At 69.3% G+C, this 17,946-nt stretch overlaps 4 protein-coding genes across 4 annotated transcripts; 1 reads left to right on the top strand and 3 right to left on the bottom strand.

The window, feature by feature from the left end:
- Positions 1 to 1,629: 1,629 nt before the first annotated feature.
- On the bottom strand, positions 1,630 to 4,697 carry SIRT2 (sirtuin 2). Its single transcript, XM_050913967.1, has 16 exons — positions 4,678 to 4,697; positions 4,540 to 4,586; positions 4,376 to 4,415; positions 4,176 to 4,292; positions 4,051 to 4,092; positions 3,868 to 3,974; positions 3,694 to 3,750; positions 3,492 to 3,560; positions 3,269 to 3,398; positions 2,917 to 2,976; positions 2,782 to 2,837; positions 2,587 to 2,663; positions 2,440 to 2,491; positions 2,251 to 2,318; positions 1,960 to 2,026; positions 1,630 to 1,837 (listed from the first exon to the last, which is right to left on the bottom strand). The coding sequence occupies exons 1-16, from the start codon at positions 4,691 to 4,693 to the stop codon at positions 1,661 to 1,663; spliced, it is 1,182 nt and encodes a 393-aa protein (XP_050769924.1). The 5' UTR covers positions 4,694 to 4,697; the 3' UTR covers positions 1,630 to 1,660.
- Positions 4,698 to 5,020: 323 nt separating this feature from the next.
- NFKBIB (NFKB inhibitor beta) lies at positions 5,021 to 7,324 on the top strand. The gene is given in 7 exon segments (XM_050913968.1): positions 5,021 to 5,360; positions 5,723 to 5,828; positions 5,955 to 6,128; positions 6,131 to 6,182; positions 6,493 to 6,581; positions 6,677 to 6,922; positions 7,073 to 7,324. Coding segments are annotated over 7 exon segments (1,014 nt in total). The 5' UTR covers positions 5,021 to 5,061; the 3' UTR covers positions 7,121 to 7,324.
- A 652-nt stretch (positions 7,325 to 7,976) lies between these two features.
- Positions 7,977 to 11,714, bottom strand: SARS2 (seryl-tRNA synthetase 2, mitochondrial). The gene is made up of 16 exons (XM_050913969.1): positions 11,502 to 11,714; positions 10,933 to 11,028; positions 10,828 to 10,857; positions 10,566 to 10,706; positions 10,425 to 10,479; positions 10,011 to 10,074; positions 9,805 to 9,910; positions 9,681 to 9,728; positions 9,483 to 9,591; positions 9,320 to 9,365; positions 9,084 to 9,171; positions 8,902 to 9,014; positions 8,726 to 8,819; positions 8,355 to 8,447; positions 8,195 to 8,260; positions 7,977 to 8,105 (listed from the first exon to the last, which is right to left on the bottom strand). The coding sequence occupies exons 1-16, from the start codon at positions 11,712 to 11,714 to the stop codon at positions 7,977 to 7,979; spliced, it is 1,491 nt and encodes a 496-aa protein (XP_050769926.1).
- A 986-nt stretch (positions 11,715 to 12,700) lies between these two features.
- Positions 12,701 to 13,453, bottom strand: MRPS12 (mitochondrial ribosomal protein S12). Its single transcript, XM_050913972.1, has 3 exons — positions 13,441 to 13,453; positions 13,202 to 13,283; positions 12,701 to 13,107 (listed from the first exon to the last, which is right to left on the bottom strand). Exons 2-3 carry the CDS (start codon positions 13,248 to 13,250, stop codon positions 12,701 to 12,703), a joined length of 456 nt encoding a protein of 151 aa, XP_050769929.1. The 5' UTR covers positions 13,251 to 13,283; positions 13,441 to 13,453.
- Between the last annotated feature and the right edge of the window lie 4,493 nt (positions 13,454 to 17,946).

Below are 17,946 nucleotides of genomic sequence, written 5' to 3'. Positions count from 1 at the left end.
GGCTCCGCGTTGTCCGTCTTCTGGCGCTTGGGAGCGCGGCCGCCCTCGCCGCCCCCGCCGCCCCCACCGTAGTAGCGGCCCGAGCCGCCCCCGCCGCCGCCGCCCGCCGCCATCTTCCCCATCTCGCCCCCGCGGCCGCTGCCTTCCGCGCTCTGCGGGCCCCGCCACCGCCGCCGCGACATGGCGCCTCACTCCGCCGCGCCGCCTCCGCCACGCCCCTATTGGCCCGCCCCTCCGCCACTCAAGGCGGGGCTCCGGGCCCATTGGCTCGCGGCGCTGCCCCTCCGCCGCCGGCCCCGCCCTCCGCCGCCATTGGGCCCGACGGCCCGCCAGCCCCGCGCCCATTCGCCCGCGCTTCTGCCCGTCAACGGCACCGCCGCCTTCCACTGGCCGCATTTCGCGTCCGTCCGCCCGCCCACCGAGCTGGTTGGCTGGAGCGGCTGCCTGTCTGAACGGCGCCCCGCCCTTCTTCTTGGCCCTTGCACTCAGACTCCGCCTTCGTCTGCCGCCTCTCCGGGTGCTCCCAGAGGTCCTTTCGGCAGCGGCTCGCCAGGCTATTGGTCAAAGGCAACGCCAATCAACCACCCTGGGCTCTGATTAGATCCTCTCATGCCCTTCGCAACCTCTTCAGCCTCTCCCGCCAGGACAGCCCCCCACCCATTGGCTAACTCTCCCGCCTATCAACCCCCGCGCCTGCCGCCCCGCGCTCTGATTGACCGCCTCCCTCAGCCTTCACTTCGGATTGGCCCGCGCCTATTGGCGCTGGCCCTGCCCACCGCGCCCCCTCAGGTAGGGACCCCCCGGACCCCCCAGGGCAGGCGGGAGCCGCCGGAGCCGGGCAGGGCCCCCCCCCCCGGACCCCAAACCAGGCAGGGACCCCCCAGCGCCGAGCAGGGCCCCCCAGGGCCCCCAAACCGGGCAGAGGGCCCCCCCAAGGCCGGCCAGGACGCAGCCAGGTTTTAGAAATAAACTGCTTTATTGCACAAATATCGGGAGAAGGCAATAAAATGGGGGTTCACGGTCTCCATGGTGACAGTGGGGGTCCAGGGGAGCCCCCCCCCAGGCTGTGTGCTGCTGGCAGGGACGGCCCCAGCACGCCCCTGTATCCCAGTTCCCCCAGTACCCAGCCCCATTACACTCCAGTACCCCAGTTCCCATCCCCATCACCCCACAACCCTGGGGACCCCCCGCACCAGTGCCCCCCAGTAACCAGGAGCCCCCATCCCATTACCCCCCAGTAACTGGAAATTCCCCACACCAGTAAGCCCCCAGTAACTAGGGACCCCAGCTCCAGTTCCCCCTGGTTCCTGGCCCAGTACCCCCCAGTGACTGGGGACCCCCCCATGCCAGTATCCCCTAGTAACCAAGGACCCCCCGCACCAGTACCCCCTGGCATCCTGGGGACCCCCCCAGCATCCGTACCCCGCCTGTTCCTGCCTCCCTGCTCCCTGGTGGGACACGGAGGGGGCCCAAACCACCCCCCTCCCACCCAAACCCGGCCCCCCCCGCCCCCCAGCACCCAGGTCCCCCAACCGCCCCCTCCCACCCAAACCCCATCCCCCCCATGTCTGCCTGTGTGTCCCCCCCCCAGCCCCCAGAAGGGAACAGACGAGGCCAATAACCTGCCTCTGCAGCCATTTAATGTCACGGCCCCCCCGTGCTACGGCGTGGGGTCCCGGCTGCCCCCCTGGCGCTGGCTGGCGTCCCCGGGGGTCTCGCCATCGCCCCCCCGGGCCTTCCCCTCGCCCCCCCGGGCCTTGCCCTTGCCCTCGCCCTCCCGGGCGGCCTTGGCATCGATGGCGGCGTGCTCCTTCTTCACCAGCTCCTCCAGCTCCTTCTGCAGGGACAGGGATGGTGAGTGAGGCGGGGGGGGGGGGGGTTGTCGCAGCTGGGATGGGGGGGCGCAGAGGCCAGGACCACCCCCCCCCCCAAATTGGTGGGAGGGGGGGCGGGAGGTACCTTCCAGCCCAGCAGCTCGGCCAGCGCCAGGCAGCCGGCGTCGCACTCCCCCAGCCAGGCCACGTCCCTGTGGGGACAGAAGGACCCGTGGGAGGGGGTGTCCCCAAAACCACCTTGGGGGGGTCCCCGACCCCCCAGCACCCCCCTACAGGGTACAGACCTGGGGGTGCTCGCCCCCCCTGGAAGCCAGGCATCCCAGCCCCCCGGGGGTCCGCCCAGTCCTCCCCCATGCCCCCCCCGTCCCCCCCAAACCCCCTGCAGCCCCCTCAACCCCCCCCCGACCCCCCCTGCCTGTAAGCCTTGTCCGAATCGAAGTCCATGCCGCAGCCGAAGCCCATGAGGGACATGAGGGGGTCGCTCTGGGGCGGGGGGAAACAAGGGTGAGGAGGAGGGGGCAGCAGCACCTGCCCCCCAATCCCATTTGCCCCCCCCTGCTTTAGCAGCCCCCCCCAAACCCCCTGATGCCCCCCTGCTCCTCACCTGCCCTGTCTTCTCCTTGTTGATGAGGAGCCGGGGGGTGTTGGTGGGGACCCTGGGGGGGGGGGAAGAGAGAGAGGGGAGGGGACGGTCACGGGGGGGCAGCGGGGAGCGGGGGGGGGGTCTTGGGGAGCTGGGGGGGGGTCCGACCTGCTGACGAGGGAGGCGAAGGGCTGGACCTGCAGCGAGGTGCCCATGATGAGGAGCAGGTCGACCTTCTGGAAGTCCTGGGGGGAGAGGGGACGTCACCGCGGGGTCACTGGTGTGTTGTGTCCCCCCCCCCAGCCCCGATCCGGGAAGGGGGGGGGGGGGGGGGCTGCAGGGCCCCCCCACAAACCCACTCACCGATTGCAGGAGGGTGAAGAAGCGCGAGGGGAGGCTCTCCCCGAAAAAAACGATATCTAGAGGGGGGGTGGGGGGCGGAGGTGAGCAGAGGGGCTGAGGGGGGGCCCCATGCGCCCCCCCCCCCCCCAAACTCACCGGGTTTCACCACGCTCTGGCACTTCTCGCATTTGGGGACGAGGGATGAGAAAATCCTTTCTGGAAGAGATGGGGATGGGAGAGCTCAGTGGGAGGGGGGGGGGCTTGGGGGGGGACACAGAGGGATGGGGGGACGACACACAGAGGACATGGGGGGGACAGACAGAGGGACATGGGGGGGGGACGTGGGGGAGAGCAAGCTCCCGTTAGGACCCCATCCCAGAGAATGGGGACCCCCTGCCCACCCTGGAGCTATCCCCTCGCCCAGCCCGGGGACACACTGCCACCCCCCCAGCCTCAGTGGTGCCCCGGGGGGGTCCCACGGCGTGCCCCCCCCCCCCCCCCCCCATACCCTTCATCCACTGGAGGCCGTAGGGCTGCCGGCAGGAGGGGCGCAGGCAGTGCGAGGTGAAGAAGGTGCCGTGAGCCTCCACCAGCAGCTCGGGCTCCAGCCCCGCCACCCGCTCCAGCGTGTCGATGTTCTGCCGGGGTGGGGGGGGTCAGGGGCACCCCGACAACCCCCCCCAGGACCCCCCCCCTCCCCAACTCCCCCACCCCAGAAGGGGGGTCCCTACCTGGGTGTAACAGCGCAGCAGCAGCCCCTTCTCCTGCAGCAGCCGCATGAAATAGTGACACACCGTGGGCTGGCGGGGGGGGGACGGGACAGAGCAGGGGGTCAGTTTGGGGGGGCAGCGGGGTGGGGAAGCCCCCAGGGACTTTTTTTTTTGGGGGGGGGGGGCTGCAGCAAGAGGAAACTGAGGCTGGGGAGGGTCTTACCTTGAACTGCCCTGGGTAGAGCTCACGCGCCAGGGCGAAGAAGGGCTCGGGGTGTTGCTGCGGGGACAGATGCCGCTCTCAGGGGATGGGGGGGCTCTGAGCCCCCCCGGGAGGGCAGGGACCCCCCCCCCAGCAGGGCTGGGACCCCCCCTCCCCAATGTTTCAGGGGCTTACCTTGAAGAAGCTGATCTCGAAGATGGCCTCGGGGTAGGGCAGGTCGTAGCTCTGCAGGTTGGCGTAGAGCCCGGTGCCGGGCGAGCGGAAGTCGGGGATCCCGGCGGCTGCGGGGGGGGGCGTCAGGACCCCCCCCCCGCCGTGCTGCCGGTACACCCCCCCCCCCCCAAAACCCGTACTCACAGGTGGAGATCCCAGCGCCCACCATGCACACGACGTTCTTACCTGGGAGAGAGAAGATGGGGCGCTGAGGGGGGGCACCCCAAAAGCGCCCCCCCCCCCCAAACCTCCCCCCCCCGGCCCCGTACATCTCTCGCTCCGCAGGAACCGGCTCACTCCCTCCAGTGTCAGCTCGTCCAGCACCTTCTCCGGCTTCTCCCCGCCCAGCCCCAGCGTCCGGGACAGGAGGCTCCGCAGCAGCTCCACTGCACCGGGGCGGGGGGGAGAGGAGGATCAGCCACCGGGGCCCCCCCGCCGCCGCTGCGGCCCGCACCGTCCCCGCACCTACTTTCAGAGTCGCCCGAAGCGCCGGACTCGGTATCGGAGGCCTGTGGGAGACCGGAGGGGGATCAGCCGGTGACGGCGGGGGGGGGGGGGCTCCATCCCCGGAGAGGCCTGACCGGGGCCATGGCCACCGGTACGGGGGGGGGACGCGCACCGCCGGGCACTCACCGGCGACTCCGCGTCCCGCTCGGCCTCGTCCCCGCGGGCACCGGGAGCTGGGGGAGAAGGAGAAGGGGGGGGGATAAGCTAGCGGGGGGGCGGGGGGGTGTCCCGCCACTGTCCCCGGTCCCGCCGCCCCCCCGTTACCGTCCGGCTCGGCCATGGGCGCCGGCCGCTGCCCGGGCCACACCTCCCGGCGTGCCCCGCGCCTCACAGCCACACCTCCCGGCGTGCACGGCGGGCGGCGCTGATAGGCGGGAGAGCGCCACACCTCCCGGCGTGTGCCGTGCCGCCCGTCCCACTGCTGCGGCCACACCTCCCGGCGTGCACCGCGGGCGGCGCTGATAGGCGGGCGAGCGCCGCGCTTCCCGGCGTGCCCCGCGCGCACTGCCCCGGAAGTGGTGTGAGGACTACGGGTCCCGGCAGGCCCCGCGCGGCCGCCATCGCCGGGCCCGGCGGGGATTTCCCGGGACGGCGGCGGCGGCCCCATGGCGGCGCGGGCCTGAGCGCGGCCCAGCCCGGCGGCCCGGCATGGCGGCCGCGGAGGCGGCGGCGCCGGCGCTCCCCGGTGAGGTGAAGCGGCCCGAGGGCGATGAGTGGTGCGACAGCGGCCTGGGCTCGCTGGGCGAGGGGCAGCTGGGGCCGCTGCCCGCCAGCCCCGGGCCCGCCAGCCCCGGGCCCGAGCAGCCCGGCCCGGCCCTGGGCCCTGTCACGGCGGCCGTAGGCGCCGTCCGCCTCGCTGAGCCCCCCGAGGAAGCGGCGGCGGCCGCCGTGGACCCCGCGGCCTGGCTGCGGCACGTCCTGGGCTTCCTGACCGAGGACGGCGACACGTGAGTGCGGGCGGGGGCCGGGCGGACACGGGACCCCCCCACACACACACACACCCCCCCCCCAGGGACGGAGGACCCTCGCCACCCGTGGGGAGACCCCCCCCGCCTGGTGAGAGGGGATCCCCCTGCCCCGGGGCGGTGCGGGGGGACACCCCGCTCCCGGGAGGGCTCTGACAGCAGGTCCTGCCCCCCCCGGGGTCCTATCGACCCCCCCCCCCCGCGGGCACACATGAGGCTACGCTGGACCCCAGGGAGGGGTGCTCCCCCCCCCCAGCTCTGCTCTTGCTTTCTCTCATTGGGGGACCCCCGCGTGGGGCTGGGGGTGGCGGGACCCCCCCCTATAACGCTGCCCCTCCTCCCAGGGCCCTGCACTTGGCCGTCATCCACGAACATGAGGCCTTCCTGGACTCCATCCTGCAGTACACGGGGGGCACCGAGTACCTGGACCTGCAGAACGACCTGGGGCAGGTACGGAGAAGGCGGGGGGCGCGGGCAGGCAGGTTGAGGGGTGCCCCTCAGCCTCCGCGCTGGCCTGGGGGGGGGGGGGGGGGCTCCCCGCACCCCCCACCCCCTGAGGGGTCTCTCTCCCCGCAGACGGCGCTGCACATCGCCGTCATCCTGGGCCTGTCGGGCTTCGTGCGGAAGCTGCGGGCGGCGGGCGCGGGGCTGTGCGTGCAGGAGCGGGGGGGCCACACGGCGCTGCACCTCGCCTGCCGCGAGGGCCGCCGGGGTTGCGCCCGTCACCTGCTGGGGCCCCCCCGGACCCCCCCGCGCCCCGCGACGAGGAGGCGCGCGCCCAGCTCGACAGCGTCAACTACGACGGTGCGGGGCGAAAGGGGACGGGACGCGGCGTGGGGTGGGGGGGACACGGAGGAGGGTGGGGGGGGACGCCATGGGGCTGTGGCATGGGGGGGGGGACGCAGCTGTGGTGGGGGGGCGATGCTGTGGGGATGCAGTGGAGGGTGGGGGGGGACGCCGTGGGGCTGCGGTGCGAGGCCGTGTGGGAAGATGGGGGGGGGGCCCATGCTGTGGCACGGGGACATGGGCTGGGGAACCCCCCCCTATGGGGCTGGGGATCCCCTATGGGGCTGGGGGGGGGCTGCAGCGATGCCCCCCCTCCCCTCCCCGGCAGGTTACACCCCCCTCCACGTCGCCGTCCTCCGCAAGGACCTGGAGATGGTGGAGTTGCTGCTGAGCGCCGGCGCCGACCTCAACAAGGCGGTGAGCGCCGCCCCGGGCGGGGGTCTGGGGGGGAACATGGGGGTCTCCCGCCCCCCCTGACCCCCCCCTGTTCTCTCCCCCCCCCCCCCCCCCAGGAGCCCAGCTGCGGCCGCAGCCCCCTGCACCTGGCGGTGGAGGCGCAGAGCCCCGAGGTGGCCGAGTGCCTGCTGCGCGCCGGCGCCGACCCCGCCGCCCGCATGTACGTGGGGTACACCCCCCTCTACAGCGCCCGCCACCGCCCCGACCCCCGCCTGCCCCAGCTGCTGCGGGATTTCGGGGCGCAGGAGCCCCCCGGCGACTCCGAGGACAGCCCCGACGAGGGCGAGGGTGACAACAGCGACGTAAGTGCCCCCCCCGACCCAGCGCGCGCCCCAAAATCCCCTCAGCTCCTCCATTACGCCGATGAGGGGGGGCTTACCCCGCTCCCGGCAGCCCCCCTGAAACTTGGGGGGGGGCTGTGCTGAGTGCTGGGTGTGTTTTCCCCCCCCCAGGAGGAATATGATGATATCGTCATCAACAGCGGGCGCTGCGTGGACTGACGGGCCCCCCACTGCCCCCCCCCACCCCCTCAAGTCTCCCCCTATTTATCCGGGGGCTCCCGATGCCGTTGGCTGGACTTTGGGGGAGCCCCCGCTCCCCCCCCACCCCAACCCTGCCACCCACACCCCCACAGCCCCCCTGCCCCCCCATCCCAGTTGTAGCGTAGAGAATTTATATTGGTTGTTGTAAAATAAAGAGGTGTTCGGCCACCGCGCAGCCCCCCCTTCCACCCCCCTCCTCCTCCTCCTCCTCTTCCTCCCGGTGCCAGCACCAGGCAGGGGGTCACAGCCCGCTCCCCCCCACCCCTCACCGGGGTCCCTGTTGTGTGTCCCCCCCCTTCCCAGTGTCCCCCCAGCAACCTCCCAGTTTCTCCTCTGGGCGCTGCGCTCACGTGGGCAGTGACGCGGTTACGGGGCACACACGCGTGTGCAAACGCACGTGGAGCGCACACGCAGGCAGGCACACGTATGTGCGAAAGCATGGAGGAACACATGCGTGCCCGCAGGCTGCAGCTCTCGGGGGGGGGGCGAAGGTGGTGTTTATTGCAGGGGCTCGTTAATGCGTCCGTGTGTCCCTGTGGGATGCGTGTCCCGTGTCCGTGTGTCCCTGTTGGATGCGTGTCCGTGTCCGTGTGTCCCGTGTCCCCGTCCTTGCAGACGTCCATCTTCTTTCCCGCAGCACCCACGTCCCTTCTCTGCCTCCGTGTCCCGCCCGGCGCGGGGGCCACCTCAAGTGTCCCCCCCACCCCGTGCTGGGGGTGCCTCGTGGGGACGCTGGGGTGTCTCCCCGGGCTTGGGGTGCGACGTGGGGGCCACCCGGGGTCCATGTCCCGTCCTGTCCCCCCCCAGCCCCGGCTCAGGGCACCTCGCGGCCCCCCCGGGGCTGGTTGGGGCCGATGTAGCGCAGGAGCGGGGCCGGGGGCCGGGCGAGCACGGCCTGGCCGACGAGGGGCTGCAGGGCGGGGGGCACGCGGACACGGCCGTCCTGGGGGGCGCAGGGCAGGGTGAGCCCCCCCCCCAGCTCTGTACCCCCTCAGCACCCTGGCGTGCCCCCAGTCCCCCCCCAGTACGCACTGGCAGCTGGTTGCACTCCAGAAGAGCGATGAGCATCCGGGAGACAGCACAGGCAGTGCCGTTCACCTGCAGAAGGGCCTGGGGGGGTTAGTGGGGGGCAGAGGGGCTCGGGGACCCCCTGAGGAGGGGGGGGGGGGTTGGCCCCCCCCCCAGCACCCACCGTGTGCGCGTGCTGCAGCCGCCCGGCCCCATCGCTGTACATGATGTTCAGGCGCCGGCTCTGGTAGTCGGTGCAGTTGGAGGCGCTGGAGATCTGAGGGGGGGGGGACAAAGGGGGTTCGCAGGCGTTTGGGGACCCCCAACCTCGACTTCAGGGACCCCCACAACGGGGGCTCACCCACAACGGGGCGATTCCCCCTCCCAATTGCCCAGCAAACCCCAAAACGGGGGGGGTGACCCCCTGTAGCGGGGCGGATCTGCCCTCAGGTTACTGGTGGAGCCTGTAATGGGGGGATGACCCTGTGCAGACCCCAAACTGGGGGGGGGTTTGCCCCCCACCCCAGGGGATTTATCCCCCCCTGTCGCCCTCACCTCCCCGTATTTGCCCCGTCCGGGCATCCAGGCTTCGATATCGAACTTGCGGTAGGCGGGGAGCCCCAGCTCCTGCGTGGGCATGTCGAGGACGCTGCGGGGAGCGGGGCTGTCAGCGAGGGTGACGCCGCCCCGGGGGGGGGGGGCATGCGGGGACGACCCCCCCCCGCCCTCACCGGTAATGCAGTCCCAGCTCGGAGAAGATCTCCTTCTGCAGAGCCAGGAACTCGGCCAGCAGCGCCTCGCTCTCCGCCCCGCTCTCCGCCGCCGTCACCCCAAACATCTCCACCTGCGGGGACAGGGCGATGTGCCCCCCCTGCCCAGACGCCGGCGTCCTTCCCCCCAGTTTCCCCAGTACCTTGGTGAACTGGTGGACACGGTAGAGCCCCCATGGCTCCCGGCCCGTGTCGGTCTCAGCCCGGTAGCAGGTGCTGGAGCAGACGACCCTGGCCGGGGCGAGGGGGTGAGGACCCCCCTGGATGCCTGGGTCCCCCTAGTCCCAGGGTGTCCCCCCCCTGTAGGGGGTCCCCAGGGTGTCCCCCCCCCAGCAAGGAAGGGTCCTGGGAAGGGGGGGGGACCCTGGGGACCCCATACCTGATGGGCAAGTCCTCCAGCCGCACAGCGTGGTCCATGAAGTACCCTGGAGCGGAAGGATGGGGCTGGGGGGGCGCAGGCAGCAGGGCTCCCGGAGCATGCCCCCCCCCCCCCAGACACACGGCCCCCGTTTTCCCCCTGTTTTGCCCCGTTTTTTCCTTACCTGCGATCCCCACCTCGGAGGTGCCGGCCAGGCAGAGGTCCTCGAAGCGGGAGGGGTCGATGTTGTAGACAGGCGAGGGGGTGGCGTTGGGCTGCATGCCGCAGCCCTCCTGCAAAGGGGGGGGGGGTACGGTGGCAGGGGGGGTCACAGGGCTGCTGGGGGTGGGGGGGGGGACACCGGGACAGGGGTGGCACTCACGAAAACGGCGCCTCGCAGCAGGTCGGGGACCGTCATGGGCAGGAAGCCCTGGGGAGAAAGGTGTGAGGGGGGGTGTGGGCCGCCCCAGACCCTCCTGGGCCCCCCCAGACCCCCCCCCACGTACCTTGGGCAGCAGCTTGGCCAGGGCGAAGCGCACGAGCGCGTGCTGCAGCAGCGCGCCGGCCCCGCACAGGTAGTAGGAGCGGTGCCCCGAGACGTGCGACAGGCGCCTGCGTCACGGGACACACACGCACGCACACACACGTCTGTGTCACGGGGGACGCGTGTCACACCCAGGTTGTCCCCGCCCTGGCACCCATGGGTGCTCACCGCTGGCGGATGATGTCCAGCCCCTCGCCCAGCTCCAGGTGTCCCTTCGGCTTGAAGTCAAACGCTGTGGGGACAGAAGCGTGGGGAGCCTTCCTCGCCTCGGGCGCCCTCCTCTTCCTCCCCAAAGTCTTCCTCATCCCCAGGACCCTCCTCTTCCTCGCCCCCCGGACCCTCCTCTGTCCCCCCAAGCCTTCCTCACTCCAGGGACCCTTCTTCTTCCCCCCCTAGAGCCTTCCTCCTCCCCAGGGAACCTGCCTCCTCGCTCCCCCCAGAACTCCCCATCACTTGGAGGAACCCTCCTCCTCCTCCTCCCCCCCCTTTGAGCCTCTCTCAGCCCCAGAGGACCCTCCTTGCCCCCCCCCCCCACCCCAATCACCACAGGGAAACTGAGGCACGGCTCCCCCGCCGCCGTACCTGGCTTTTCTCCCACCACCTCCAGCACGCGGGCCTGGCTCTCGTCCCCGACGGGCTGGGGGAAGAGGGGGTGTCAGGGGTGTGTGGGGATGCAGTGACTGCCCCCCCCCAGGTGCTGCCCCCCCCCCGGCCCCGGCTCACCGCCTCGGGGTGGGTGCGGTTGGGGAGCTGCAGGGCCTTGAGGTAGAAGCTCTCGTCCAGGGTGGCCTCCTCGGCCAGCAGCGCCTGCAGCTGCAGCCGGACCTGGCGGCCGCGGGCCCGCAGCGCCGCGTACGCGGGGAGCTGCGGGACACGGGGCTGGGGGGGGGGGTGGGGGTACACCCCCCCCCCTCCACCTGAGCACCCCCCCACACCGGGGAGCTGGGACCCCCTCCCTCCCTCCCTCCCTGCCCCGGGTCCCTACCGCCTCCGCCGTCTCCTTGTCGTGGGCTGCCTGCGGGAGGAGAGTGGGTGGGACACGGGTGGGTGGGACAGGGGTGGGGGGGACCTCGGGGGGGGGGGTCCTCACCATCAGGGCCCGCACGCCCCGGGCCACCTCCCCCTTCTCGGCCTCCAGGCGGGCGATGCTGGCCCGCACCTCCCCCAGGCGGGACCACGTCTGCACCTGGGTGGGGTGGGGTGTGGCCGGCGTGGGCGGGGCTGCCGATGGGCCCGCCCCCTCCCGCGCACAAGCCCCGCCCCATCGATCCACACAACCCTTGTGTGTAGCTCTCAGCCTCTCCACAAGCCCCGCCTATTTGTGCTGGGCTCCACCCCTTCCCCTTTAAGCCCCGCCTGCACCCTCTAGGCCCCACCCACCCCCGCAACACCCCGCCCACCCCAGGTCCAGCCCCACCCCGGCCAAACCCCACTTACCACGAGCCCCGCCCCGATCCTAGGCAGACCCCGCCCACCCGTAGACAGACCGCGCCCCCCAAGGCCCTGCCCCTCCCCAGCCAGATCCGCCCCCTCTTCGCAGACTCCGCCCACCCCGAGGCTCCGCCCGTCTCCGGTCCCCAGCCCCCGTCGGACCCGCCCCTCCCGGCGGCTCCCGCCCACCGCAGGCAGGCCCCGCCCCCCAGGCCCCGCCCCGCTCACGATCTCGCGGAGGTCTCCCGCCCGCAGCGGCCCCCGCCGCCGCTCCAGCTCCCGCTCGCTCAGCGCCGCCACGTCCAGCTGCGGCCGCGCGCTCAGGCCCTCGCGCACGTGCTCGTACAGGCGGCTCCGCCCCGGCCCGGCCCCGCCGCCCGCCCCGCGCCACCCCCGCGCCGCCGCCCGCCGCGCCGCCGCCAGCGCCCTGGGCGCCGCCATCTTGGACGCCGGCGCGGGTCTGACGAGCGTCACGTGGCGGAAGGGGCGGGGCACAGCGCCGTCACGCCCTCGGAGCGCTCTGGCCACGCCCCCTTCCCGGCTCCTACCCCGAGCGCGCTGTCCGGCGTCCCCAGCTCCCCCCCAGTGTCACCAGTGCCCTCAGGCCCCCCCCCCCAGTGTCCCCAGCTCCCCCCAGTGTCACCAGTGCGCTCAGGCCCTCCCCAGTGTCCCCAGCTCCCCCCCAGGCTCCTTCTCAGTGCCTCCAGATCACCCCCCAGTGTCCCCAAGTCCCCCTCAGGCTCCTTCCCAGTGTCCCCAGAACCCCCCAGTGTCCCCAGGTCCCCCCCAGGCTCTTTCCCAGTGTCCCCAGATCAACCCACAATATCCCGTGGTCCCCCCCAGGCCCCCAACTGCACCCCAAATGTCCCCCCAGACCTCTTCCCAGTGCCCCCAACTCCCACCCCGTGTCCCCAAGCCCCTCCCAATGTCCCCAGGTCCCCCCAGTACCCCCAGGTCCTCCCCTGTCCCCTCCCAGGCCCCTTCCCAGTGCTCCCAGGCTCCCTCCCAATGTCCCCAGGTCCCCCCAGTACCCCCAGGTCCTCCCATGTCCCCCCCAGGCCCCTTCCCAGTGCCCCCAAGCCCCTTCCCAATGTCCCTAGGTCCCCCCAGGTCCTCCCATGTCCCCCCCCAGGTCCCTTCCCAGTGCTCCCAGGCTCCTTCCCAATGTCCCCAGGTCCCCCCAGCACCCCCAGGCCCTCCCATGTCCCCCCCCAGGCCCCTTCCCAGTGCCCCCAGGCTCCTTCCCAATGTCCCCAGCCCCCCCCAGCGCCCCCCAGCTCCCCCAACACCACTCCGCAGCGCTTCCCGCACAGCCACAACCTTTAATGGGTGCAGCGAAGGAAAGGCACGCTCCCCCCCCCTGCCCCGGGGCCACCGGCACGGCGTCCCCGCGCAGAGGGGGCCCGTCCCCGCTCCCCCCCCCCCCCTCACTTCTTCTTCTGGACGTGGGCGCAGTCGTACTTGCCCCGCACGATGGTGAGCTTCACCCCCGGCAGGTCCTGGGTGCGGCCGCCCTGCACCAGCACGACGTGGTGCTCCTGCAGGTTGTGGCCCTCGCCGGGGATGAAGCACACCACCTCCTTCCCGTTGCTCAGCCGCACCCGCGCGCATTTGCGGTTGGCCGAGTTGGGCTTCTTGGGCTTCCGGATCAGGTTCTTGATCACCACCCCCTTGATCTGGGGGCGGCCGAAGGTGGCCCCCACCTTGGGAGGGGGCGGCTTGGGCCGGCCCTGCCGGTGCATCTGGTTCAGGGTGGCCATGCCGCCGGCCTGCTGCGGGCACGGGGGCACCGGCCGCCTCCCGGGCACGGCGGCGGGCGGCAGCGCCCCGGCACCTGCGGAGGAGGACAGAGAGAGGAAGGGGTCAGCGGCCGCGGGGCGGCTCGAGGAGCCGCGGGCGGGGGACGGGGAGCGAGGCGGGATACGCACCGCAGCCGCGCAGCGAGGCCGCGGCCCTCAGCAGAGCGCGGAGCGGCATCCTACGGGCCGGCAGCACCGCGACCGGCGGGGCCTGAGGGGGGAAACGCCCGGTTAGGGCTGCCCGGGGGGCGGCAGCCGCGTCCCCGCCCCACCAGGGCCCCTGCTGGGGCCACGTCCCGCACCGGAGACCGGCGGGGGAGCCGCCTGCGCGACGCCGGTGACAGCGGCAGCGGTGCCGCCGCGCTCACCTCACACCGCCGCCATGTTAGCGCGCTTCCCGCCGCGGCGCGCTCTGATTGGACAGCGGGAGCGCCAATCTCCCTCCCTTCGCTCTGTGATTGGCCACACTCCCCTTTAGCCCTCCCTGGCCGCGACTGCTTCTACGGGTGCGCGGCGGGGTCAAACGCTCTGCGGGCCCCGCCTTCTCCGCTCGGGGCCCCGCCTCCTCCGCTCGGGGCCCCGCCTCCTCCGCCCGAGACCCCGCCTTCTCCGCCCGAGGCCCCGCCCGAGGGGGCGGTGCCTGTTGCCGGGGGAACGCGGGTAGGGCGGGTGCCCGGATGCGGCTTCGATCGCAACATGGCGGCGGCCGAGTGAGCGGAGCGGGGAGCGGCAGCGCTGGGCTCGTCGTGAGGGGTGAGCGGGGGCTGAGGGGGAGGCGAGGGCCTGGAGGGGACGTGGAGGAGCCTGAGGGGAAGGGGAGGCTGGAGAGGGGCTCGGGGGGCGCTCAGCGGAAGGGGACTTCAGGGGCTTGAGGGGAGACGGAGAGGCCTGAGAGGAGATGGAGGGGGTGAGGGGAAGGGGGAGGCTGGGGCTGGGAGGCTGAGGGGAGAGGAGATGGGGGGCCCGAAGGGGGGGATAGGAGGGTGGGGGCTGTGGGGAGGGAGGGTGCTGAGGGGGTGGGGGGGTTTGGGGGGCCTGAGGGGAAAGGCGGGGTTTGGGTGTGAGGGGCTGAGTGGCGCAGGGGAAGGTGATGTGAAGGACTGAGGGCCCTGGGGGAAGGGGGCAGTGGGGGTGCTGGGGGGGGGGGGGGGGGGAGAGGCTGGGGAGCCCTGGGCTGGGGGATGTGGGGGTGAGGGAGGTGGGGGGCTGGGGGGAGGGGGGGCTTGGGGAGAAGGGGAGGGTGAGAGAGTGTGGAGCTGGGTTTGGGGGGGCTCCTTGGTGGGAGCCGGGCAAGGGGGTGGGTGAGCGGAGGGACGAGAGAGCTGCGAGGTCTCAGGGAAAGCGGAGAAACCGGGGAGGGGGCTGTGGGGCCTGCCCAAGGCCTCGGGGCTGGCGGGGCGAGCGGCAGGAGGGCTGGAGGGGAGCGCAGGCAAGGGCGGGTGGGTTGAGCCCAGGCGTGGAGAGGAGCCCTGGAATTCGAGGCGAGGCAGGAGGGGTGCGGGCAGCAGGCGGGGTGGCCGAGGGAAGGGTAGGGACAAGGCTCTGCCTTCCTCCGAGCCCTCCCCGGCCTAAAAATAGTCAAAACTGTGGGTTACGGGGTGTTGCAGTCTAGGCACCGTGCTGGGCCGCGTGTCAGGGAGCCTTACGGAAATCTCTTGTTCTCGCGCAGTGTCTTTCACCGGAGGATCCCGGCATGCTTAGCTGAGTCGGAGAAGAGTTTTCCCTTCCTCGCAGGTAGGAAACAGAGACAAAATAATTTGCCTGGAGAAGCCCTTTCCCCCCGGGGCTCCCGTCACCGCGCGTCGCTCTTCAGAAGTCCTTATTCTGCGTGTGTGCTTTGCGATCCGATATTGGAGAAGGGTCTTTCCGTGCCGGAGTGTGTCTGATGCTCTTCCAGAAAAGCCGTTGGAGCCCTCCTCGGCTCTCTGGGGCGTGGAAATCGGATCAGCCGTCTCCCCACGTGCTCATTAACACGCTGGGTCCAGCTGAGTGGGAGCGGGTTGCAGGAAGCACAGAAGAACATCCAAGAATTGTTTTTTTTCTAGTGTCTTTTGTCTGCGTTCTCAGCTCTGTGTGGTTTTGTGCACCCATCAGTGTTCACAGGGTGCTTCTCTCCCCGGTAGCGAGGCGAGTTAACCGTCGGTTGAGCTGCAGAGCCCTGGGGTAGACTTTTCCAGGGTCTTGTGCCACTTTAGGCCAGGCGTTCGGAGGCAGCCGGGTGCCGTCGCACAGGAGCCGGCGTCCTTCGGGGCTGCCGTAACTCCCCTGTCTTGCCCTGAGCCCCTTGAAAATGGGGTTCAGCCGAAAATGGCTCCCGTGGCTGTAAACATGAGGTAGCGGTGCTGCGCTGGTCCCCGCACCGGCCAAAACTCTGCCAGTGCCGGCAGTGCCTGGGTAAGTTGTTAGCGGGGACGGTGAATCGACAGGCAGGAGCGCAGGCAGCGCGTGCCCAACGCAGGTACAGTTGTCGGGCCCTGAAATTATTAATTTGTGTAACTCCTTTCCCTGTGCCCACGTGCTGGCTCAACTAAAGGTATCCGCAGCTGGAGATAAGCGCCCTGCACTTCGTTTTCTGTGTGTTCCCGTCGCCGTTGGCGCTTTGTTTGTCGAGGGGAAACGAAAGCAAAAAGAGAAAAGTGTCAGGATTTGTTTTGAGTTGTGTTTTCCATGTAATTTACTGAGTTTTGCAGCAATTAACCGGGTGGGCTGCAGGGTTGTGGAGGGACTCTGACAACGCCCTACGCAGTAGGCTCGTAAATAACTGCAAAATGGATTTCCTGAGAATACCCAGCTGTGGAGCGCGGCGGTGGGGAAGATGCAACCGACCTTAGGAGAGCTGTGGAAAAAAAAAAAACCCCGAAGGTTTTAAATAAAGCCCCGAAGTTTGAACAGTGGCCAAAGAATTAGCTGCTGGCTGCCAGTACAAACATTAACTAATCCTGGCAGCCTTTTAAGGCAAGTATCTTTAGTTCTGGTTAAGAAATAAACCTGTTGGATGTATGGGTTGTCCCCGGCGCAGGTTGAGGGAGGTTTTCTGGGAACTGCGGATAAACGCCACGTAGGAACAGGACTGTGAAACGTGGTAGCCGGCGAGGGTGTAACACGAGGCTGCGCGGATCCGTGGCCGGTGTCGCACGGAGTCATCTTGCAGCCGCTATAACCACCTTCAGAAAGGTCCCTCGGAAACCTCCTGGCTCTGCTGAGGGGTTACCACCCTGAGATTCCCAAAGAAAGGTAATTAGTTGGAACACATTTGGGCGTTGAAATAGTGGCAGAAGTTTCCAGGGAAGATGCCGATGGGATAACGATGGCTCAGGTTGCGTTTCACCTCCGCCGAGTGGAAACTTCTCTGCTCCCCCTCCCGTGTCGTTCCGAGTTCCCAGATGTTTTCCAGATACCGGTTATCTTTATTTACGTTTGCGGAGGTGACATTTATTTTACCAGCGCTTATCAAATCTGCCAGAAGGAAGCCGTTTTTATAAAAATAGAAAAAAAAAATCACAGGGTTTTGCTCCGAACCATTCAATGCGCTTTGTTGCCGCGTTGGTGACTCGTTTATTGACGCGTGGGCTCTGCGAGCTGTGGGTTTGCACGTCCGTCTCCGTTTAAAAGGTGGAGATTTCGTCGCTGATGTCTCGCTAATTGCCGTCCACCTCGCTGGGGGTGAGCAGAGCAAATCAGCGCAGCCTGAAATCTGGACGCCGTGCGCTCAGGAGCTGTCGGAGCGGCGAGGAGGGGAAAGCAGCGCCAGAGGAGATCGGGTCTGGAAGGGACGAGGTTTGGGATGGGGCAGGCCCGGAGCACATTTGTGGAACGTCCCTGCGACGCGCTTTTCGCCTTGCAGGCTCGGATCCTCCGCGCTTGACTTTTCCGATGAATAATTTAGGAATTTGTGGGTGTTAGGCACAGGGGAGGAGGGGGAAAGCGTAATTTTACATCGCGGCTGGTGGTTACGGCTTACGTAGAGCCTTCGTGGCCGATTTAGCACTGCCAGAGAAGAAACGTTTCCCTCCGAATGTCGACGGGGTGTTTTCCTGGCACTGCAGGGGACCGACATGCTGCCGTGCTCGCGTCCTGGCATGGAAAAGAGCAGCCTTTATCGCCCTGTGTGCTTTCCCCCTGACTCCGGAGGGATTTCCCAACTGCGCTGCCAGGTTCGATGTCCTTTTCCCAGCCAAAACAAGTGTCCGGAAAACGAGGAGCGGGGCCGACGTGCCTGCGTGTCCCAGCTCCGCGGCGAGCTTTGCCTCCCCGTCGAGATCGCTTGCTTTGGGGCCGCATCCTCGGCGCTCGGAGGGAAGGACGCGTCCCCCAAAGTCCCGCCTGGCTCGGGGAGAAATCCCAGGGACGTTTTCACGGCTTCCCTGCAGCCTAATTACAGCCGCATCATTTTTATTTAATAAAACCCGATTTCTCCTGAGCTTAGGGGAGGAAGGAAGGAATATTTGCCGTCGGCCTGGCGAATCGAGCCGCGGTAGGTTTAGTGTTTTCAGAGGCAGCTCTGCCTGGCGCAGGCGCGGCTCGTGTTTGCAAACCGGCTTCCTGAAGGATCTGCTGGTTTCGTAGGTTTTGATTAACTGGCAATTGGATAATTTCTGATTAAGTCCTCAGCCCTTCGTGTGCTCTTTCTGCAGCTTTAAACCAAACCCTTCAAAGCTGCTTCTCCCCGAGTAGGTGATTCAGGGCGCGAGTTTCTTGCTCGGTTTTCAGGCGCTTGCGTTGCAGGCGGAGGACATTTAAGTAACGATTATTTTCTCTAATAAAGTTGGACGTAATGAAAGTGTAATTCTTTTGAACTGTGCTCGCTCCGCTCTTCCTTTCCGTGTGTCGTGCACTTACACGGTGCAAATAAGCTATAATTTCTGTAAATGATG

The sequence above is a fragment of the Gymnogyps californianus genome, unplaced genomic scaffold (genome assembly GCF_018139145.2).
Source record: "Gymnogyps californianus isolate 813 unplaced genomic scaffold, ASM1813914v2 HiC_scaffold_277, whole genome shotgun sequence".
Classification (NCBI taxonomy): domain Eukaryota; kingdom Metazoa; phylum Chordata; class Aves; order Accipitriformes; family Cathartidae; genus Gymnogyps; species Gymnogyps californianus.
This window is presented reverse-complemented; position numbering and strand designations above follow the sequence as displayed.

Bases quoted from the DNA above. Each gene is read 5' to 3' on its own strand.
- SIRT2 (XM_050913967.1), bottom strand. The intron at 3,751-3,867 runs GTAAGCCCCTGA...CTGTCCCCGCAG, and splicing joins TCGAGATCAGCTTCTTCAAG to CAACACCCCGAGCCCTTCTT. The intron at 2,664-2,781 runs GTGAGTGGGTTT...CTCTCCCCCCAG, and splicing joins TCTTCACCCTCCTGCAATCG to GACTTCCAGAAGGTCGACCT.
- SARS2 (XM_050913969.1), bottom strand. From the start codon at position 11,714: ATGGCGGCGCCCAGGGCGCTGGCGGCGGCGCGGCGGGCGGCGGCGCGG. The intron at 10,480-10,565 runs GTGAGCCGGGGC...CTCTTCCCCCAG, and splicing joins ACCGCACCCACCCCGAGGCG to CCCGTCGGGGACGAGAGCCA. The intron at 9,015-9,083 runs GTACTGGGGAAA...CTGTCCCCGCAG, and splicing joins GTGTCCACCAGTTCACCAAG to GTGGAGATGTTTGGGGTGAC.
- MRPS12 (XM_050913972.1), bottom strand. From the start codon at position 13,250: ATGCCGCTCCGCGCTCTGCTGAGGGCCGCGGCCTCGCTGCGCGGCTGC. The intron at 13,108-13,201 runs GTGCGTATCCCG...CCTCCTCCGCAG, and splicing joins GGCCTCGCTGCGCGGCTGCG to GTGCCGGGGCGCTGCCGCCC.